The sequence below is a fragment of the Astatotilapia calliptera genome, chromosome 17 (assembly GCF_964374335.1).
Source record: "Astatotilapia calliptera chromosome 17, fAstCal68.1, whole genome shotgun sequence".
Classification (NCBI taxonomy): Eukaryota; Metazoa; Chordata; class Actinopteri; order Cichliformes; family Cichlidae; genus Astatotilapia; species Astatotilapia calliptera.
Window position 1 is genome coordinate 34,148,450 of NC_137438.1, and position 23,944 is coordinate 34,172,393.

Below are 23,944 nucleotides of genomic sequence, written 5' to 3' on the forward strand. Positions count from 1 at the left end.
GTCCTGCAGGCACATATATTGGAGTATGGCCTCGCGGTGCATGAGAAGTTTGTTCCTCAAGATATGAGACCCCTGCACAAGAAGTTAGTTGACCAGTTTCATCTCATGAAGTCCAGTCTAGGCATACAGGTAGGCATCGACTTTAAAGAAAGCTTTTTAAAATGCTGTACATGTGTAACTCAATGATAGATTCAGATTTTATGTTAAACAGAGGTTCATTTACCTAATGGATGTCATTCATGTGTAAGGATGATTAAAGCTGTCTAACATGTGTTCCTTTATTTTCCTCAAATTACTTATCAGAGTCTTCGAGCCTTAATGGAAACAAACAGTGAATGTGACAATAGAAACTGACTGCTGTGCTAAGAATTCTGAGTAAATGACCCCTTTATTCCTCTAAAGGGGAAAACCACCCCTCATTAAACAAACTGCCTTCATCTACATGTTGTGTGTTTTATTTATATACCTCACGCTGGCACAAAGAAGCATTTAATCATGTGCACTTTCTCCCCCTCCCAATTTAAAAAAAACCCCAGGAGTTTCCAGCGTATGTGCGTGCGAGCCCGGTGCACTTCACCAACGGAAGCCCGCGGACGTGCAGGAACTCCGTGCCCAGCATCATTAGCCCAGATGGCGGCAGAGGAGTTGCCAGGCGGAGGTGACGGCTCTTTTCTTAATTTCCGTAGCTTTACGCGTATGTCTCTGTCTTTCTCAGCTAATTAAATTAACAAGTGAGGAAAACGTATTGCTTTTCAATGTCAATTACTTCTCTGGTTTATTATGCCAAGTCACCCAAAAAGATCTTTAACTTCCATCTCTGGAGTGCATAAAATTTCTCCTTCGTATTCTCTCACCTTCCTTTACTCGGTCTATAAGCGCTGCCCTTCAGTGCAGACCTTTGTTCGCATCTTACTTTCTTTTTCTTTTTGTGTTTCCATCTCACCTCGAACGTCATGCTCTCTGCCTTTTCTCTCTTCCTCCTTCAGTTCTTTACTGGCTTAGCTCAGTACAATAGGTGTGGGTGGCTGGCTGGCACCCACAGGGATGTTTTCTGTGTGGCTGCTGTCGGGCCAGCAGGCAGACTGTGTGTGTGTGTGTGCGTGCATGCATCCGTGTGTGTTTTGATGTGTTCAGTGACCCTGCCACTTCGTCTACCTGCGACATTCTGCCTCCAGAGTCTGATCCCGCGGGGCACAGCCACACACAAGAAAGATGGAGACGCACACATCACCTCAATCTCCCTGTGACATTTCGTATTTTTGCTTGTTGAGTTCTGATTTCTTTTTTCCTTTTTTTTCTATTTTCCAGTTTCCAACGAAGAACCAGGTCACATCTCTTTCTTGTGCCTTTTGGCAGCATGATGGAATGCTGTGATTGATGAATCAGTTGCCTTCTAATCTGGTATTTTCTGTTTCTCTGTTTGTCTATTTTTTTTTTCTTTTTATTGGCCTTACTGCTGCTGAATCTTTGGTGAGTGAACCACTTTTAAATCTAATCATGTATAATAGTATGAAACTTCACCCTTTGTATTGTAAACCATCATAACCCTCTCTCTTTCGCCTTTAGCCTCTTCAGCTACCCTGCGGTGAACCGTTACTCCTCGTCCTCTCTGTCATCTCAAGCCTCCAATGAAGTCAGTAACATCACAGGGCAATCGGAGAGCTCGGATGAAGTCTTCAACATGCAGGTAGTCTCCCTTTGTGCCTTTGCCTACACGCCCACACAAAGGCACTTAACCTAGTAGATTGAGTCTATATCCCAGCATTTGCCCTCCTCCTCCCTTCAGATTTCACTTGCAATGCTTTTTAATCCACTCTCACTCTATTTCACTGCTATTTCTCCTCTGACCCTTTTTCTCTCTATCTTCTACTCTTGCTCGTGTGAAACGCAGTCTGTCCGTGCAAATTGTCATGATTATATCAAATAAGGACATAGTGCTTTGTGTGGGCCCGTCCGGGGAGCCCCGCTGGAGTCTAATCTAAACTAGATTTGGCCAATTCAGAAAGCTGCCGACAACTCCTGGCAGGCTGTCTCCCGCACCTGGCAGGCTTGGAATAACAGGAAGAGGGGAAAACACGGGAGGGAAAAAAAATGTTGTCAGGGATGTGACTGAAGCTGTTACAAAGAGTTAGTTTGGGCTTCTTTTTTTCTTAAGTTTACAGAGCAGGTAAAATTTAGTAAAAGTTGGACGAATCATAATTTAGAAATATATTGTTTTCGTTTTTTAATTGATTGAAAATGGCCATCACTATTTTGTTTCAGTCAGATGTTACTATATTTAGTTAGCAAGGTGTATCCACACACTGCAAAAGAGCATCACACATGTGAATGCAAATTAATGCTATGTAACAAACCAATAAATAATAAAAGAACGGGTTCTTAGAGCACGGTTTTCAAACATAAGGCCCAAGGGCCAGAGCTGACCTGCCAGAGATTCCAATCCAACCGACTGGACATCTTTGAAAAATGTGAAAGAGGGCATAAACTTTAGACTTCATAACTTTTACAGCTTTTCCTGCTGATAAATGGTAAATGGCCTGCATTTGTATAGCGCTTTTCTAGTCCTTAAGGACCCCAAAGCACTTTACACTACATTCAGTCATTCACCCATTCACACACACATTCACACACTGGCGATAACAAGCTACATTGTAGCCACAGCTGCCCTGGGGCGCACTTATAAGCAAACAACTAGCAGTAAAGCAGCCTGTGTCATCACATACTGAGTAAACAAAGTGGCCACATCTCCAGTAATGAATACTTTTAAGCCTTAATAAAATTTAAACAGATGAGTTAGCAAAACTGCCACAGCCTTTTCTGTGCTAGGCAGCAACTATACAAATTCTTCAAGTGAAGTTGGGCATTTTAACATCGCCATCTACGGGACTGAGTATCTTCTGAAAGCCACCTCAAGTGGACAGTTGAGGAAGTGCACTTTAATGATGACTTCTTTATTCCACTGTTGCTTAGTACTGTTTTTTTTTTTCTACTTACTGAGAAAAAGGTAAATGTTACAGACAAAACTTATAATAGATGCTCAGCTTTGCACAAACTAGATTAGAAACCAAGCATGTCCAGTATAAGCCTATCAAACTGGGATTTTGTTTTGGTAGATGTATATTGTATTAATTATAAATTTTCATGATATTCTGTAGTTTGATGGTGGTATTGATGTACTCGTCATTTTTGTTTTTTCCACCTGCAGCCCAGCCCATCTACCTCGAGCCTCAGCTCCAACCATTCTGCCTCGCCCAACGTCACCAGCTCGGCCCCGTCCAGTGCCAGAGGTGAGTCTGGCACTCAGCAACACCACTTATTGTACAAAAACTATACACAATAGTCTTTTAGCTGATATTTCAATCCACACAGAGGAAGCAGACAGAGGTTCAGCTGGACAGTCTGAACCTTTGACCTTTCACTGACACAATGTTCTCTCAATACACCGCAGCATCCTGTCTGGTGAGGTTCGAGAGGTTAGATGACTGCTAGGGATAAATGCGGAGGAGGTTGACAGGGGGAAGAAAAGAGAACAATGAGGAGGGAGCATTGAATGGATAGTGCGAGCCTGAAACATAGAAGGAATACAAAATGAGTCCAAAGAAAGAAAGAAAGAAAAGGAAAGGAAAAAAAAGTGCTGAGAGAAATGCTGTTGAAAGAAACATGGAGCTAGTGAAAATGCAAGAGAGAGTAAGAGATCATTTTAGCTGAGTATCCCTCTTGGACTTCAGCACAATCTCCTGTCCAGGCCGGTGTCATCCAAGCCTCCTCTGCGGTGCATTTTGAATGTCTAATGCCTTCTCTTGCTCTCATCTCAATGTGTTTTGCGTGATCCCCGTCATAAAAAGTAAGAATATATGAAGACGTTTATGGAAGCGTACACACTCCCCTTTGGCAAGGTGCTGACAGCGGCTGACGCCCTTATAAAAGTGCCCTCTGTCTACCCATAAAGCATGTTGAGAATTATTGCTGCTGTGGTGTTATCTGAATAAGAGCCAACGATGGGCATTTCATGCTCATATGATAGCCTTCCAAGTGCGGTAACATTCACTAATGGATCAGCATCCATACAATGGCTCCAGCAGCTGAGGAGAAGTGCTGTGAAAAAAACCCCAGAAACGTACCAACATGTGTGTGGGGGCGGGCTTTTGTGTTCGTCTCCGTTGGCGTATTACATATGTTATAGTGTCGAACTCCAGCACATGTCTCTGTTGTGATTGTCCAGTGTAACAGAGGAGGTGAGGAAGTGAGGAGGGTGTGTGTGTGTGTGTTAGTGTGTGTGTGTGTGTGTAGGAGTGGCCAAGCCATTTATCATGTTGTGGAAGTAGTGAGGCTGAAAGAACGGTGGAGAGGCTTGGGGGGAGAAAGAGAGATTGGCCTTTCCTGATTGCCAGTGTTTGCGGGTAATAGCCTAACACCTTGCTGTCGTTTGGTCCCTTATGCGTTTGTGTATTTACTTGTGTGTGTGTGCGTCTGTGTGTCTGTTACCGCTCTAATGTCTCATGCCATCCATTCCAGGATCCCCTCAGATGGCAGAGAAACACAAGCATTCCAGAGAAAATGCCTGTCTGTCTCCACGAGAGAGACCGGTCAGTGCCATCTTCCCCAACCCCCTCGATCCTGCACAGGTCAGCACACACAAATACTTGAAATGTGCAATTCACTTGTATTTTTATTTTTATTTCTATTTATTCTATTTATCCCCTTCGTATATTTTATTTATATTTGTCTCTGTATTTATATATATATATATATATATATATATATATATATATATATATATATATATATATATATATATATATATATACACATACATATATACATATATATATATACATATATACATATATATATATATATATATATATATATTAGGGGTGCAACGATACACAAAATTCACGGTTCGGTTCGATACTTTGGTGTCACGGTTCGATATTTTTTCGATACAAAAAAATGTTCATGCCTTTTTAATTTGTCATTTATTAAAATTATAAATATATATTTTAACTCAAAAGTACAGTTTTTAAATTTAACCCTAACCCTTGTGCGTGTTTTTTATTTTGACAGCGAATGCGCACCTGCGGACCACTTATGTGCAGCCCTGGTTATTTAGCTCATCATATCGCAGCCACAGAAATTCTTTTGTCCATGAAACCATAAAGCTGCACTTTCTTTTTGCCTTATAGTCTGATTTGTCATAACTTCTCCGTTTTGTGGTAAGCTTTTCTTTGGCTGTCACTTCTTCACCCTGACCTGTCTTATTTGGCTCAGCAGAACTGAAATGCTTTTACACGCTCACTCACATAAGCTCAGCGATTCTCTGCGCGATCAACCTCTCACATGTGTAAGCTGCGGGAGATTTCACTTGTCATGTTTGCATAGTAAGCTAACGATTAATAAGACGATGTCAGAGGAATTGGTGCACAAATTATCATCACTCACAGATCAGTGCTGTCGCTCTCTATACACAGTTCGCACGATTGCAAAGTGAAAGCAAAAAAACAAGCGCAAATTCAAACGCGACTTCAATATGTCACATATTGACAGTGGCTCACCGATGCCAATGACATAATTACCCAGCTACATTTCTGAAAGAATGCAAAAGCATTGACATATATTTTTCCTACAATAGCCCGACGGGCAGGGAAGAGATAGATTTTGGTAGCCCGACTGAAAAAAATCGCTAGCTCCAGGACATCGGGCTAGCGATATTGCAAGCCCTGTATCTGATTGAGGAATCACTCATCTTTGGAAAAGAGAGTTTATTACAGAGAAATGGCTCTTTCCAAAATAAAAGCTATACTATCCGCTTCTTCTGGGCTATATTCTCAGCAGCATAAGGAGAATCATGTGCTAACAGCTGTCTAAATGACTCGGCTAAAGTTAGTAGCATGCTTGCTTTTTTTTGTCTGCTTCCACTTGTCTTTGCACTAGGATGATGTCGGCGTAAATGTGCAGTCATATTCGTTGTGTTCCCACTAGTGCTTTCAGGTTAATCTCGTTGAAATGACCTTAACGCCACAACACGGCAAATCTCCGTTAACGAGCTACCGCCGATCGCTCCGTGCATGGGGCTAGACGGCCAACACGTTAACGAGCTAACTGTGCTAACACACTAGTTCCCACCCATGTAATTGAGCATTGCATGGCACATTCAACATACTGTTTTACTTTAGTCCATGACTCGCTTACCTTCAGGGTCATACGTCACATGAAAACCAAAATAATTCCAAACGCCAGATCTGAATGAGGTTCAATTTGCCTGTTGCAAGTAGAGCTTAACTTCTGTCTCGCTAGCTTGCCCTGCGCTCTTCCTTCTGACTATGCTGTCTGTGTTGAGCGCTCAGTGGATCTGCGCTCGACAGTGCAGCCTAGGCGGAGTAGTCGAACACAGATTCACTGAGCGCTCAACACAGACAGCATCGTCAGAAGGAAAATTGATAAAATAAATTACAAATGTTGTATTGTTCGATACATATGCGTACCGAACCGAAAGCACTGTATCGAACGGTTCAATATCGATACGAATATCGTTGCACCCCTAATATATATATATATATATATATATATATATACATATATATATATATATATACACACATAATATTCTGTAACTCTGTAACTTCTGTCGGTGCTGTGCTTTTTGGAAATCGAATTTCCCAGAGGAACCCACCCGAGGGATTAATAAAGTTCTATCTTATCTTATCTTATTTGCACTTACAAATACGGCATTCAAATACGCCTTTTATAGCTATAGTGCATATGTCATAATACCTCGTGTTCCCTGTTAGAATGCGTTTCAAGTGTTATGTTCAATTTGAAGTACACCTCAGTGACTGTTAACAAGCGAGCATAGAGACACTGGAGTTGTGAACTGTTTTCCGCTTTGTGTTGCATGAAGGTGTCTTCTTGTCAGTTCAGCCTGTTTGCACAAAATAATAAATGACTAATCCCATCCCTTTTTGCAAAGGGTCTGGCTTTCATAAGCAGTGTATTAGGTTGTTTTAGAGAAAAAGAAATGGTAACGCAAGAAGATACATTACATAACTTTGTTTTTTCAAAGTTATGTAAAAGCATTGTTTTGTATTTAGTGCCTTTTGTATCCTTTTCCATACTTCTTTGTATCAACTGATAGAGCGTAACGCTCTGATCACTGGCACGTGAAGTGAATAACACTCATCATGGCACCTGTTAGGAAAATAGGCAAGTGTAAGGGAGTTTGAGTGAGTTTAACAGAAGCCACGTTGTGATGTTAGATGAGTGGGTCAGAGCATCTCCTAAACTGTAGCTCTTGTTGGGTGTTCCTGATCTGCAGTGGTGAGTGTCTATTAAAAATGGTAAAGGAAAGAACAGTGGGTAACCCACGACAGGGTCACGGGTGCTCAAGTTTCACTGATGCACATGGGGAGTGAAGGCAAACCTGTGTGGTCTGATCTAAAAGACAAGCTGATAGAAGGGTGTCAGAATACACAACAGTGGGCACATGAACATTAGAACTGGACCACGGAACAATGGAAGAAGGTGGTCTAGTTGGATGGCTGCCTGCGTGTGTGTCGCTTATCTTGGGAACACCTGGCACCAGGATGCACTATGAGAAAAAGACAAGATGGTGGAGGCTTTGTGATGCTTTGGTCAACGTTCTGCTGGGAAACTTTGGGTCCTGCCATCCATGGGGATGTTACTTTGACATGTACCACCTCCATAAGTATTGCCACAGACCGTGTAGGTCAGGGGTGGGCAACTCCAGGCCTCGAGGGCCGGTGTCCCTGCAGGTTTTAGATGTATCCTTGAACCAACACAGCTGATTTAAATGGCTAAATTAGCTCCTCAACACGTCCTGAAGTTCTCCAGAGGCCTGGTAACGAACTAATCATGTGATTCAGGTGTGTTGACCCAAGGTGAGATCTAAAACCCGCAGGACACCGGCCCTCGAGGCCTGGAATTGCCCACCCCTGCTGTAGATCATTTTATGGAAGCAGTATTCCCTGATTGGTGTGGCCTCTTTCAGTAGGATAAGGCACATTGCCACAAAGCAAAAATGGTTGAGGATTGGTTTGAGGAGCACGGGTTTGTTGTCCAATCAAGCATCTGTGTGATGTGCTGGACAAACAATTTGGTTCCATGGAGGCTCCACCTCACAACGTACTACTTAAAAGATCTGTTTGTAACATCTCGGTGCAGATACCACAGCATACCTTCAGGGGTCTAGTGGAGTCCATGCCTTAATAGGTAAGGGCAAAGGCAGGGACCAACATAATATTGAGCAGGTGATCACAGTGTTATCCCAGATTGTTGTATATACTATTACAGTGGTAGATACTTATATTAAACTTGGATTAGGTATCAAGTAAGGAGGTTGGCATATTTATAAAAGTAAACGAGAGATAGCTACAGAGTTACAGGGGAGGAGATTAAGGCTTGTGTCTGAAAGTGAAGGTTCCCAACCTCACAGTGTTAACTTGAAAAACAGGGAACATCCAGCATGAACTATCTGAAAAAATAAGTTTAGGTTCATAAAGTCAACGGCGCCACTGTGTACTTACATGACAACTAGGCTGCAGTGCCGATGGGGGAATTTTTCGGCAAGAGGCATCCAGCCACCGAGCTTGAAATCCCGTTTCATGCGCCACTAACAGCGGGCAAAAGCTGAGGATTACAGCGGTGAGAAAACCGATAACATAATCTACTGGAGCTTATATCACTCCACTCTTGAATTCTGGGTCAGTTTTTTGGTTGAATTTAGCAGCTATGGTGCTGTTTTTCATTCCCGAACACTGTGAAGCACTGCAGGGTTGACCACTGCTACCTAACTTAATAGACGCCACGCTCAAAACTGGTGGTTTTGGCTGAAGTGAGTGTGCTATTTATTTATTTTTTCTTAGGAGGGTAATGAATGGAGGAATAGTAATTTTTCTTTCAGTTGTGGCCCTTACAGATGGTTCTTTTGCTATTAGTCCTGCTCATGGCACAACCTGTCATCCAAGTGTGTGGCTGCCTGATTTTAACAAAAAAGGCAAAGAAGAAGCAGGGTCTATATTTGTCCAGCACTGCAGCCACACGTAAGGTGCATACTGGGGCAGAAAACAAGGTCACCTTTGCAATGTACAATATATTTCAATGAGTGACTGTCAAAAAAAAAAGGCTTCCGGATGAGGGCACACGCCGTAAGGCTATTCGTAGCATAGAAGTGCAGTTTTTCAAGAGCTGCTGATGTTACTCATGTTTTATTAAAGTCAAACAGTCTAGCTCACTTTTTTCCTGTTAGCAAGAAAGATAAAATAAATAAAAATCCTTTACAGCCAACTAATGCTACAACAACAACAAGAGCCGACACGAACGCTATGATATTGCAGCTTCTTTTCTCGATGAAGGACAGACTGTAACACAATCACACACTCCATCTGCAGTGACAAAGCCACGATAAGAGAAAAATAATGTTTGCCTTTCAAGGCCATTCATCTCTTGCGGTCAGTGCCTGTCACTGTTCACCTGTTTTTCTTCCCCCTGTTTGTGTTGAGTCATTTGAAGTTTGGAGGTATTGATGTTAGGGAGGCGAACAATTATTTCCAACCTGACAGCAATGAAAGACTCGCTATTAGCTGCTAATGGAATATTGATTATTAGAGACATTGATCGCTTGTATCATTTACTGTAATTAGAGCAAGAGACTAAGAATAAGGTACCTTATTTATAGGTTTTCTTTTTTGGGGGGGTATGGAAAGGTGCGGAGAGGGTTCACCCACTTCTGCAAAATCCAAATCTCTGCTATGAAGGTCACGCACAGCAGCCTTTCTTCGTTACTCTTCTTCTTTTATCCTGTTCTGTTAAATTTGTCCCAATGCTTTTTGCTTTTCAGGTCAGTGATTCTGTTACAAATACAATTCTGTGCAGTATGTGCTAGACAATAATTTGGACAACTTCTTCCTTGTGCAGAGAGCCCCTGCTCATCAGATAGGCGATACCACTTTACCGAGGAGTGACCCCAACCTCTCAGCGCCAGATAAAGGTAAAAACACTTTGTTTAACATATTTCTTATGTCCTTCAAGTGTTCCCTCTCCTTCCAGGGAAACGATGCTATCTCACGTAGTCGCTCTTTTGCATTAAACACATTTTTTGATGCTCTGTTTCTTATTGTCGATTCAGAAATGGTTTATTTCTGATTCTATGGTGGCCCTGAGATGCAACGCAACAAAAATTAAAACAGGGCATTTTAGAAAACACAACGACAGCTGAAAAGAGCTAAATGTTCTTCACTTTATGATTCTGTCCTTTCAAACTAAGCTTTATTATAATGCAGGAGCAGGTAATGGGTAATGTACCTATTAAGTAACTAACTAGGCAGCTCATTCTTTCTCTTAACAAAACCTGCTTTAAAGAGACAGATTTTAGGGCCAACTTGAAAGAAAGACAGATATGAAATATGAAAGTGAGGTCAGAGGTCAAAGGTGACATGATATTTGGATGCAAACTATAATGTGACATTTAGAATTCTCATATATCATTTAACCTTGAAGACAAAGTCAGAGTTCCAAACTAATGTAATATTTAGAATCCCTATATATCATTCCCTATATGCTGTCAATACAAACAATGGCAGTATGAAACATAGCTTTAAATCGCTCTATATAGCATTATTATCACAGATCAATAATATGGGAGGTCATATATAATAATATATGGAGGGGGCAGAGGTCAAATGTGATGTAATTGATAAGATTTTTGTCAATTACGCAGAAAGTTTTTGCGCTATTTTGTTGACAGACAGAATTGCACACAGACAAACAATAGCAAACAGAAAATCTTGGCAGAGGTAACGAAAAACTATCCCACTATTTCCGCGCCTTTGTTTTTTGGAAACATCTCTGTGCTGTCTGAAATTTAGTGATTTCTAAAATCTTGCTTGTGTTTTACAAAATAAGCACAAACCCCAATCATACACACACACAAAGCTCTCTCCATTGATGCTTATGCTACTGTACAGAGTAGCATTTTATCTGTCCAGACATGCGGTATGTGTGTGTCACAGTTTGGCCACAGATTGACTGAAGGCATTTTTATTTGTTTCCACACAACTGCTTCTGGCCTCGGGATACAAACACACACATAAACACTCACATACACACAGACTAGATTATAGCGTTTTCTAATCCATCATTCTGAAAGAGTGAAAAAAAGAGCAGGTACTATCCCTACAGTACTGATGGACACATGTGACATTCCTGTACGAGCGCATATGGATTAGTTCGGCCCACTCGTTGTGATTTAGCTCAGCACAGATAAAGGGAGATGCACATGTCTTGTATTTTCTGGGTATACCTTCCATTTGAGGCAGAATGTTAACAGCCTCAATTATAATTTCAAAATACTTAAACAGTTATTGCCGTTTCTTGCAGCAAAATAAAAAAGAACAACTCTCAGAGCAGTTCCTTTATATAATTATTGAGGATTTGCAGAAAAGACACCTTAAAAAAAAGAGTAAAGAGCGGGGATGCGGTAGCTTCCTTGTGACTTGCACACAAACGCACACCTTTCCATGTGATTCAGCTGTGATCTGTAAATAATGCAGCGAGAGATGCACAATATGGTGTCGAGACACCTACAGGCACATAACGTAGTAAAAGGTGTTAGAATTAACACGAAACCTGCGAGTGAACAAGTGGCATTATCCGCGATGAACCTTTATTTCTGACTCTGGAAAGTGTTGTTTATAATATAAAATTAGAGGAATATTGTTTTGCTTTATTTTTTGTTAAAGGGCTGCTCAGTAGTTGAGTCCAGAGTTGAGTTGAGGCCTACCACAACTTTCGAAACTGTGACCTAAGTACTCACTCACAACGCACCGACAGCAAAAACCCAGTTTGTACTGGCAAAATGCCTTAGTAAATCTGCCCCAAGGTTACCCTTTAATGCAAAGTTAGTGAATGATCTAACTCAAATGCCTCCAGACATTAAAGAAGAACTTTGTTTGCATTCTGACCCCAGATGACAAATTCAGAGTGCACAACTCAGTAAATGTTGAGCAAGCATGCTCCTGGTTGTGTTTCTAAACATTGCCCAAGCTGCTTTCAGACTAGGGCTATGGGGACTATTTCATTGAAGATTTCTCTTTGGTTTCTGGGTTGAAGACATGATTTTTCAACATGAAGTTTGAGTCAGTTTGATACAGCAAGTATCAAGTTAGAGGTCCATGGTGAAATCACAGATGGACGTGTGCAAGTGGTCAGGAGAGGATCTAAAAATAACAGGAGCCCTGCAAGCGGTCAAGATGTGACTAAAGCAGATCTATTTCATTCTGATAAGGTTTTTGATTTTTAGGCTAAGATTTCAAACATTTTTGATGCCAACATGTGCAATCAGCACAATCACAATTGTACAGGACGCACCAGAAATTATCACTAGATTGCATTTGGTCAGTTGAAGACAGTGAAGCTTTCAAAAGGCTGGAGGTAATTCAGTGTGGCAACAAAAGAAGGCCAGACCCCAAAAAAAGTGGCAATGCCATTTTGAAGCTGGCTGGCCACAAGCTCCTTAAAACAGAACACTAGATAAACAACAATCAGAGTTCAAAACACAGCTTTTTTGGGATAATTTTAGACCAATCAAAAACTCTGAAAAAATTTGCCTAATCAGGACTTGTTATGAGCAACAACCCTTGCAAATGTCATGAGTCTCTCATGGAGGATTTGCTAAATCCTGAAGTATGTGGCATCACATTTTTCCATCCCCCGTAGAAATGATGAGGAGTGAATTCTGTCATGTGTAATAATCCAAACTGTTCTATTTTGGCAGATGGAAGTCATGTTGCATCTGATCGCTCATCACAAGCAGCTGATTGATAATTTCTTCTTTTGGGATCTTTAAATGGTTGAAATTGTCTCTGTGCTCTAAACTCAGCAAACACTTTGCAGTTTAACTTGTGGTCGTCATCAGATCGCACTCAATATGTTGTCAACAATCATACCATCCATTTAAATGTGCAACATTTCACTGTGTTCTCATGTTATCCTGTGTAACCCATACCTTGTCATGTGACATGTCATGTTTTTGTGTACTCTAAAGTGAGGCCCGCTCCCAGTAGTTGGAGCCTAGACAGTGTCAAAGAGGGTATGCCACACTCCTCTGACTCTGGTGGCAGAATGCTATGCCCTCCTGTACCTCCTAGGCCACCGTACTCAGGTAAAAGGAAAAAAAAAAAGCTGATCCAAGAAAGTGCTCCAGTGACGAATGGTACTAATTTTCCAGTCTGACTTTTGACACCCGGTGCTTACACCGCTTTTTCTTACTAAAGCATTTTCCATCTGAGGCACTGTTTCCTGTCCTTCTGCTCTTACAGTGGCAGCAGCATTTCCTTCACTAACAGTCTTCAGTTGCTGATATTTCCCTCTGTAAGATGTTTGGTTCACGTGTGAACAAGTGTGGAACTCTCTGTGGAATTTCTAGATGGCTGAAGTTAATGCCAATTAAAATTCCAGTCAATTCCAAGTTTCTTGTTTTTTTTCTGTTTTTTTTTCTTTCAATCCCCTTGACAAATGCATGTCATTACATTTCAACAACAGTTTTCCCCCCACCAACAGCTCAAACTCTCTTTTAGTTATTTACTTATTTAAAGATGCACCCGTGTTGACTTATTCCCTGGTGTTTCCTGATGTATTGCACTGCCCAGCAGCATAATAAGCAGATGGAGTGTTTTTCTTTTTCTGCCCTCTCTGCATAGTGCAGTAACAGCTGTTGGATGTAAAAACAGCTTAAGGCAGTCCAAAGGACCTGCAGCACATCAGCACTTATTTTGACTCATTGACGCTTTAAGCCACTGCCCCCTCTTTGCTCCAAGTGTGTATGTTTGCGTGACTCATGCTGTGTCATCCTTGTGAATGGAAGAAAACACTTCTCTAATTTTTATTTTACCCCTCTCTCTCTCTCTCTCTCATCTGCCAGGCTCCTCGGCTAAAAACATGAGGTCACAGTCTCCTGTTCCCACATCCAGATCACCGCAAAAGGTTAGTTCCTTTTTTTTCCTTTTCTTTTTTACGTTTCTCCTTACTTTGCTGAGACAGCCTGACCCTGCTTAAGCTGGTCATAGTGTTAACAACTACTGTAGCTGAAACTCAATAGGGCAGGATAAGACACACCTAAACACCGGATTACAGTATTCGACGGTCAGAGAGGAGCAGAGGCAGTCTGCTATACAACAAACTTAACAACCCATTCAGACGAAAACACTTTACGACTGTCCAGGGTTTAAGAAAAAATGCTCTGAAAGCGAAATTTCCACAAATACCAATCTTGGTTTTTTTTTTTTTTTTTTTTTAGATTTTATTTCTTCCTATTTTTTTATGTTTTTTGAAATGTTTTCTTGCACAATAATACAAGAAGGTGATATAAGGTTTTAGGAAGTACAGTCACATGAATGATCAATTTTCAGTGCTTAACAAATTTATTAGACCAACCCCCAGTTTATGGTTTTTAAATCAACCACTATTCACATTTTTAATCAAAGTGATACTTTGAATACTAAAATATGACATTTTTTATCCATCTAATTTTAAATGGAGTGTTTTACCAAAAAAAAAGCAGGAAAAATAGGAAAGCGCATTAATTTTTGATTAGAATGCCAAATTGCAGTTATTTACTTAGAATCTTTAACCAAAAAAATAGTTTGATGGTTGAATGTTACGCTTGATTAATATCTGACTCCTCGGAGAACTTGAGTGGGATAGCTCAAATTTGTAAAAATAGGAATTCAGTTTATTTGCCCAATAAATAAAAATGTCATTTTTAATTTTAAACATGTTTTTGACAGATTTTGAAAATATTTGTTTTGTTTTTATCACAGGTAAGGTCTAAGAATTTTGTTAACCATTGTACTTAATAACTTTTAGTATTTGATACTCCAGAATTATTCATACCCTTTCTTAGTATACAGTTCCGATTATTCCTCCAAATACTTCTTGTAGATGATCACATTGTTCCTGTCACCACAGGGGTTTTAGCCAACTTCTCTTTAACCACCTTCTCGAGGTCTTTAATGTTTTTTTGAGTTCGTTGGCATGAACATGGTTGTTAGTTCTTGCTGCCCTAGAGCAGGTTTTTTGGAAAACTCCTTCGTATTTTTGTTGAGAAGCTTTATATACTGGTCCTGTTTCACGATTCTACTCACTTTTGCAAGGTTTCCAGGCCCATTTGTTGAAAAACCATGGGACCATGAGCTGACAATGTTTCTACCAACTCCCTTCAGTTTATAGCTCCCAGAAATGCTCTAGAAATCGACATAGCTTAGTTTTTTTGCCTGTAGAGAAATCCGGAGCACAGTCTGGGTGTGCGAAAATATCTGTGCTGTCAACGGCAATTTCCCTGATACTGAAGAAATGAGAGGCATGAATAATTTTGGACAGAAAAAAGTAAAAATGAAAGTATTGGTATTTTTATTGTTATGCTAATGATGTGAAATAAAAATGTATCTGGATTGTTCCATCTCAGCTACAATTCTTTTATCATAAGCAAAATCTCACCAACTGAGTTTTTATGTACAAGAGAATTTAAAAAGACTCGATTTTTTTTTTTTTAGGTGGATGGATCATTTGGGGCACGAATGCAATAACATTAGCTGCAAAAATACCTGTGTCCATGCCTTTCAGTCCCAAGGCTTACACTTAGTAAATCCCAACAGTAGCTTTTTAACACCAAGAGTTTTTTTTAAAGAAAATTATTTTTTTCCCCGCTGGCACAGACTGTTTGTAAAGCTGTCCCTTAATCTGCTCACTGTAAACACCGACTGAGCCCAACTGGGAAAGACCCGGTCCGACTGAGCTTCATCTGTCGGCAAGTTGAAATCATATTCATAATCAGCCTGACAGACGTTTAGCAGCAGCCTCGAGATCTTTTTCCCGTACTGGTATCCTCTAGCTAACCAGCTGCAGGGTCTTTATTCTACTCTGTGTCAGCCATGAGACTGGGGGAGCTTTGTATTACTGTTCAGTGAAACCATTAACAGCTCCAGCACTGTTAATGGTTTTCATGTAGTTTCATGTAAGTTTTTGTAGCTTTCATGTCACACCTGTCCCAAAGTGTCCAAAAAAAATGGGACTGGCTAGAGGGCATACAGTGTATTAAGTAACTCTACACCTGGTAGAAACCAACTGTTATACTCTGAGTTAGAATTCAAGCTCTACGACGATGTCACTCTGCGTGCTCGTCAAAAATATGCAAAACCAGATGGAGTGATCTGTCAGTGAATTTAAAAGGAACCCCGACTATTATGACAGGTTACTCTAAAATTATCAAATTATCTCCACTACATAAAAAATACTACATATTTGAGAATAACTACAATTTTTTCGTTGTTCATTAAATCTTTGTTTTTTAAAACTATTTTGGAGCTGTGGAAGCAGCCATGTTTTTGCGCACACAATGCATTCTGGGACGATGACATGTATTGGTTGTCAGCAGTATTGGCGCTTTCGTTTCAGCTAACCTGTTTTGTTTTTTATAGTGTAGCAACGGTATTAATTAACTCGCCTATTAATGACCTGGTTACAACTTGGTAGACCAGCACTATACTGGTCATGGAGGCTAACAAAGGACCAAAGAACATCTGGATTAAGACCTACAGCTTCAAAGTTTTGGTGCACTGTGAATCATGGAGAATGTAAAAATAACGATATTGTAATTTCACTGTATAATAAAAATTCTAATTCTATTAATGTCTTTAGCATGCGGTTATGTGATACCATGGATAGCTGCTGCTATAAAATTGAGCTCTTTACAACAAGCGCTCTCAGTCACCGTCGCAGTTGCCATTGGCAAGCAGTTGCCACATAGACACCAGTAGTTTTCCCCCCACTTTCGCGTCCTTGTGTGACTGATAGTTTAGATTAGGATGAAAACAAAGTACTGGTTGACAATTTTCAAAATGTGCTTAAAAGGAAAACATTTGGCGTATTTTAATACCACATTATTACTGAAAGCACAGTACACATTTTAGTGCAAACATGTCTTAATAGCCGGGATTCCTTTTAAATTTCAACGCCTGAACCCTATTTGTTGTGTCTGTTTTTCCTTTACTATTAAAGTGACGAGACCTCTTTGTGCTGCAGTGAATGTTCCCCTCAACATCTTGAAAGAAAGAAAGTTTTAAAAGAGGTTGTTTTTTTTGTTTTGTTTTTTGTTTTGTTTTTTTTATTGTCTCTGACCCCAAAGTTTATCTATAGATAAACCTCAATTTGTTTTTAAGCTCGGATTTATTGATGATCATCTTAATACCAGTCTGCAAATGCAGAAGAAATCTGGGAAAGTTTAACTAAGCAGTGAGGGAGCTCTTAATGAGGGTAAAAAGTTGTTTTGAAAAGCTGTCTAGTCTTCTGCTAGCTGCTATCTTATTTGTCACAAGCGGGAGTGCTGAGCTCCCAGCATCGTCACAGGTGTGATGTCTCCTCACATGTGACAACTGCCACGTATGTGGCTGTTTGTGTGCGTTTCCCACCACTTGTGTATGAAACAGAAAGAGAGAGAGCGAGACACTGGATACCAAAGTGTGAGTGACAGCTTGGCGCTCAGCATGCTCTGTCAATCAGATTTGTGTGTGGCAAAGTGTGTTGGCACGTTTGTTTGCGTGCATGCTCGATGTGGCGATAGAAGAAGCCTGTAGCGAAGTGCCGAGTGCCCATCTCAGCACAGCTTGAGATGGATCCTCTGTGGACCTCCAGCGGGCCCCATTATCTGGCACATGAGCGCACCCATGCCAAACGCACACATCAGTCAGTGCAGCCAGAGGCCTATTACCAGACCACAAACCCCAGGACTGCAGTGAACCTGCAGAAAACACATGGTGCAAGTCTGACAGGGCTGCACTTACTCATCTCCAGAGGTGGAAAACTGGGTCAGGAGTTTAAAGTACTTGTCAGGATTGTATTAAATATACAGATTTTATCATGCTCGGACAAATGTGAAAAGGCTTGTGCAGTCGTGCATGTCAAATACATCTCTTTGTGCATGCCCCTGTGGCAGGAACAATGCAACCTTACTGATCAACTGTATACTTCACTAGATCCAATTATTTTCAGCAGATATAATGGCAGTGTGGTGTAATTGCTTAGAAAAACATTTTGATGAGTGATCGGATTTTTGTTGGAGGGAAGTGCAGCATATTGTGTTTTTTCATCTCGGTGCACAGGCCCAGTTGATGGAGTGAAGAAAACTTGTCCTCTCATTCTGTTCACAGACTACATTTTTAAGGTTATTCATTGTTGCCACACAGCTGTGTTAGCACACGTGTTTTAGCCAGCGTAGTGGGGGGGAGGGGTCAACAGGTTAAGTGGTTATCACAAGCGACTCATGATAATTAAGACAAAACTTATATGACATATGTAATTTACAAAATATTTTTGTCATGCACTTAAGGTTTTGTTCATTTGGGAGGGAAACATAACCCCAGCATGGAGGTTATTTCATGGTGATGGTAATTGACATGGGAAAAAAAGTGTTGAGTGTGCTTATTTTTGTGTTATTTAATATTGGTTATTAGAAAGTGTTACTAGATGAATTATCAGTTATACGTGGGATGAAGATCCTCAAAAATATCACTATATATATTCTTTTGTTTTTTTTTATTGTTATACTTTTTAATTTCCTCTTCAGTAATACTCTGCTTCCAGGCTCCGTAATTCAAATGAAATTTAAAAAAAAAGAAGAAAAAAAAAATCACTGAAGTTGAAGGTGGTCAGTTTTTGTTTTTTTTTATTTATAAAAAACAAAAACCCAATCTTCTGTTTGTCTGTTATTATATTTTAATTGCCCAGTTAATTGTTTACCAAAAAGAAATTTCACACAATATCACAAGATCTTATCAGTTTTCTTGTGACTTTTTTCTTCCAGAGGTGACTTTCTTTTCAAAAGGGTGTTTTTTGTTTGTTTGTTTGTTTGTTTAATTTAGGAACTGCTTAAAAGTTCTTTCATATCAGACAAAGAAACAGAGCGAATCTTTGTAATTAATAATCTGGCGAACAGCTAATATTTTGATATCCTTATTAAAAAAGTCTAAAAGTAAAATAATGCTTGTTTTCACTCCGATTACAAGTTTCACAACAGCTTCACCTCTTATTCTGTCTGTAGCTATTCTGACGTCAGTCATTGTGGGTTTAGTGTACGCAAACATTTAAGATCATTTTCTGTTTATTAGGAGTTATAGGAATGGGAACTTCCCATCTGCTCCCCAGATTGCCTATGGTGTACCTCAAGGATCCATTATAGGGCTTATACAGTCATGTGCAGAAGAAAGTATGCCTTATTGAAGTTGTGTTTTATGTGTCGGGTCAGAATTCAAAACTCTTCTGGGCCTTAGAAGGTCTTAAAAATAGGTACATACAAATCCCAAAAAGTTGATTCTTTTCATGTGGGTGTAGTGTTTTCAGGTGAACAGAATGAACTTTTTGGGACTTGGATGACTGAGTGTGCATCAAGACAGGCAAATACAAACTTTTGATGAATAGCAACAAATGACATATTGCATTTTTCGTAATACTATTTTCCCTATAATCTCTAAACCACTTCGATTTTTATTTTTGTACAAAAACACAGATACTAAAGATTGATTTGATTTGGTAGTAGTATCACTGTTGTTGATGATATCCATGTCCCGTACTGGTAAAGCTATTTCTTTGTGCAGTGAACTACAGTATTTTTAAATAAAGTCTCCTATTCTTCAATCTAGACCACAGTGCCACCTTTCACCCCTTCGCCCACTGAGTGCCAATCTGCCAGTCTGGTCTCCAACTCCCCAGTCCTGTCCGGCAGCTACAGCAGCGGCATATCCTCCCTCAGTCGCTGTAGTGTGTCCGAAGCTTCAGGAACCGAGCTCCCCACAGGTGACCATCCGCCCCACCAACTGCCTCCACCTACCACCTTGCCAAACTCTGTCTCCAGTAGCTCGGACGAGCCCATCCGCAGAGAGAACAAGACACCGCCACCCTACAGTGTGTACGAGAGGAACAACCCCCGCAGGCCCGTGCCGCTTCCCCACAGTCTCTCCATTCCCCCACAGACGGACCCCCCAGCCCTGCCGCCCAAACCTCACCAGCTCCGCACAGGCAGCATGAAGTTGGATGGAACCGCCGACCCTCGAGTCCCCAGACCGAGGCCTCTGCCCAGGAAGGTGTCTCAGCTATAGGTGCTGGTTACAGAGCACACGAAAGGAGATGGTGGGAAGGAAAAAAACTGGCATATTTTGCACTTTTCTACATGGCACTCACTTTTTTTTAGAGACATTCAATTTGGCATTCCTGACCTACACTCCAGTAAAAGACACAAGCCTACACATTAACAGGCAGTCTAGAAACTGAAAAGCTGGCAGATAAAGTTTCTTTTGTATTTACTAGAGAGCATTGCATTGACTTTGACTTGGTCGTTCTGCACTTTTAGCTCTAGTACATACAATAGCTCACCACAGTCAGTTGTAACACCACACGTTTACCGAACACTCTAGAAAAACACAGTTTTGATAGATGTAATAATCTCAAATATATGTATATTGGTATATATGAGAATTGTTTTGCCTTAAGTATTGGAAACAGAGTCTTTTATCTGTGAGTCTTGCACGTTTTTTTCCCCTTAACAGCTCAGTATATTTGTATACTGTACGGCTAAAAAAAAAGGTGCTAGAGGCCTCGAGTATGCATTTCATTGAAGTGTAGTACGATGTAGTACGGTGTGTTCTTATTTTCATATCCACATAAGCAATGGTACAAAAACCTCAAACTTTGAACTGATACTAACTAAAATGTATGGAATTCAAAAGATCTAATAACAGTGTTGTTGATTTTACAAATTTGACCGCAGTTGTGACCTTATATTTGTTATTAATATGCAGTAATACAGAAACTCTGGCAAATGCAACTTTGGCACAATAATGAGAGCAGTTTTACTTCATGTGGTCACATTCAATTTGAAACCTCAGCAGACTTTTAGTGTGATTTGAAATCTAAAGAAACCACTCTGCTGCCATTCTTTCTTCTGAAATTCGAACATTTTTAAATCAGCGACTTGCTAAAATTACCCATAGTGACAAGAAGAGTCTGGACCAAACACATAGGTAAAGGTAGGTGCAGTTTCTAACACAAACTGGAATTTTTACAATGCCTATTGCCGTTAACGTGAACACATCCTATTCCTCCTGCATGATGTATATGACAACAGGGAGGGGGGGAGGGGATCGAGTAATGTGCCAAAGGAAACTGAACAATGTGCTGTCGAGAACCTTTTTCTTTTTCTTTTTTTAAATTGGGACCTGGAATCAAGAAAATAGGAGAAGCTCAGCTGCAAAAGGGTCTCTTTTTCCCTGTTTTCCTAATAAATAATAAACTTTACCCCAAAATCTAAATTAATATTTAACCTACTGATAAGACGCAACTTTCGAAAAGCACAAACAATAGCTTGTCGTCCGCATTATGACCTGTACTGTTATTCTAAAGTCTTTATTTGACAAAGCAGTAATTGGAGCAGATTTTCACAGTCAGCAGTGACCTTAAAACACATGAGGAATGATGTTGTGTTGGGAAAATATTTACAAGCTAATCACTGACAAATATTTGTACAGTTGACGTCTACTTTCTGTTTAATTAAAAAGAGGACGTGAGTTGACTTCTCAGCACAACCACATCGCATTGCTGCAGTGAAGTAAATGTTCTGTGGCAGGCAAATCTCACACTGTTTTGTAAAATGGAGACATTTTTTTTGGCATAATATATTAATAAAATCAATCCTGTGCAAAATGTTTTTGGCTGGGGGGCGGGAATGGGTAGCTTTGGTATTGTTTGGATATGTTTCATTTTTTGTACGGTTGATTTACTTTTTGATTTGTTGTGAATTATTTGAGATTAAATATTCACATTAATCAGCACTTGAGAACCTGTAAATTAAATGAGATTAATGTAAGTATGCCAAATATAAAATTTGTGTATTACAATTAATGTAAATACTGTGTTTTTAACAAAATGTAGCTATAACAATTTACAGCTTTGAATGTAATGTTGAAGCAGCAAATTATTATTATAAATGTTCAAACTTTTATGGTTTTGTGAGTGTAGAAAAACTGAGGTCATGCATAATGACTCCTAACTCATTTACAAGTTCAATAAACTGCCCTATGTCATATATTTGAGTGATTTCTACATTATGAAACCTTGTGGATGTACAACACTGTGCAAAAGCTACCAATCATTTCTGTATATTTTGCAAGCAAAATGGGAAATGGGTGCAGGGGTTTACTAAAACATGTACAAACATATATAGAAATGCATATATAAAAAAATTTTAAAATTCCCCACTCGCCCCTGTGGGCGGTCAATCCTTCAAGCTTGGGTCCTCTACCAGAGGCCTAGGAGCTTGAGGGTCCTGCGCAGTATCTTTGCTGTTCCTAGGACTGTGCTCTTCTGGACAGAGATCTCTGATGTTGTTCCCGGGATTTGCTGGAGCCACTCGCCTAGCTTGGGAGTCACCGCACCTAGTGCTCCAATTACCACTGGGACCACCGTCACCTTCACCCTCCACATCTTCTCGAGCTCTTCTCTGAGCCCTTGGTATTTCTCAAGCTTCTCGTGTTCCTTCTTTCTGATGTTGCTGTCATTCGGAACCGCTACATCCATCACTACGGCCGTCTTCTTTGTCTACCACCACTATGTCCGGTTGGTTAGCCACTACCATTTTGTCCGTCTGTATCTGGAAGTCCCACAGGATCTTAGCTCGGTCATTCTCCATCACCCTTGGGGGCATCTCCCATTTTGACTTCCAGGTTATACTGGGCATAGATGTTCCTGTACACTATGCCGGCCACTTGGTTATGGCGTTCCATGTATGCCTTGCCTGCTAGCATCTTGCACCCTGCTGTTATGTGCTGGATTGTCTCAGGGGCATCTTTACAGAGCCTGCACCTGGGGTCTTGCCTGGTGTGATAGACCCCAGCCTCTATGGATCTTGTACTCAGAGCTTGTTCTTGTGCTGCCATGATTATGTATGCTTTGTGTGTATGCTTTGTGTATGTATGTGTAATGTGTGTATATAGACACGTGTGTGTGTGTGTGTGATTTACATTGCTGTGTGTGTGTGTGTGATTTACATTGCTGTGCTTGAGAGCCGCCATCTACCAAAACCAAATTCCCTGTATGTGTCTGCACATATACTTGGCCAATAAACACAATTCTGATCCTGATTAGTGCTTCCGTGCTGTCTTTCAGTCCAGCTTTGTCCAGCCACTGGTAGGATTTCTGGATATCAGCCACCTTCTCTATCTGCCGGTGGTACATACCGTGCAGGGGCCTGTCCTTCCATGATGGTTCCTCGTCTCCCTCCTCTTTCTTGGGTTTCTGCTGCCTGAGGCATTCACTGAGCACTCGGTCAGTTGGGGCCATCTTCCCAATGTATTCTTGGATGTTCGTTGTTTCATCCTGGACCGTGGTGCTGACACTCACCAGTCCCCGGCCCCCTTCCTTCCGCTTAGCGTACAGCCTCAGGGTGATGGACTTGGGGTAAAACTCTCCATGCATGGTAAGGAGCTTTCTTGTCTTTATGTCAGTGGCTTCTATCTCCTCCTTTGGCCAACTTATTATACCAGCTGGGTACCTGATCACGGGCAGGGCGTAGGTGTTGATGGCCCGGATCTTGTTCTTACCATTCAGCTGACTCCTCAGGACTTGCCTGACCCTCTACAGGTACTTGGTGGTTGCAGCTTTCCTAGCTGCCTCTTCATGGTTCCCATTCGCCTGCGGGATCCCCAGGTACTTGTAACTGTCCTCTATGTCTGCAATGTTGCCTTCTGGTAGCTCGATCCCCTCAGTTCTGACTACCTTCCCTCTCTTTGTTATCATCCGACTACACTTCTGCAGCCCGAATGACATCACGATGTCATTGCTGTATATCCTGGTAGTGTGGATGAGTGAATCGATGTCTCGTTCACTC

The 23,944-nt window shown here is 40.7% G+C and overlaps 1 protein-coding gene across 4 annotated transcripts in view; it reads left to right on the forward strand.

Moving 5' to 3' along the window:
- Window positions 1–22,144, forward strand: part of dock4b (dedicator of cytokinesis 4b) — a 141,125-nt gene extending 118,981 nt beyond the window's left edge. For 2 of the 4 annotated variants that reach the window (XM_026147369.2, XM_026147371.2), the window contains 10 exons: window positions 10–129; window positions 537–658; window positions 1,309–1,326; window positions 1,576–1,687; window positions 3,206–3,287; window positions 4,516–4,625; window positions 9,934–10,006; window positions 13,061–13,177; window positions 13,937–13,998; window positions 19,707–22,144. In XM_026147369.2, the coding sequence (XP_026003154.2) occupies window positions 10–129; window positions 537–658; window positions 1,309–1,326; window positions 1,576–1,687; window positions 3,206–3,287; window positions 4,516–4,625; window positions 9,934–10,006; window positions 13,061–13,177; window positions 13,937–13,998; window positions 19,707–20,162 (1,272 nt within the window). In that variant the 3' untranslated portion in view covers window positions 20,163–22,144. The remainder of the gene's footprint in view (window positions 1–9; window positions 130–536; window positions 659–1,308; window positions 1,327–1,575; window positions 1,688–3,205; window positions 3,288–4,515; window positions 4,626–9,933; window positions 10,007–13,060; window positions 13,178–13,936; window positions 13,999–19,706) is intronic. The other 2 variants (XM_026147372.2, XM_026147370.2) reach the window with 2 other exon arrangements.
- The last annotated feature ends 1,800 nt before the right edge of the window (window positions 22,145–23,944 follow it).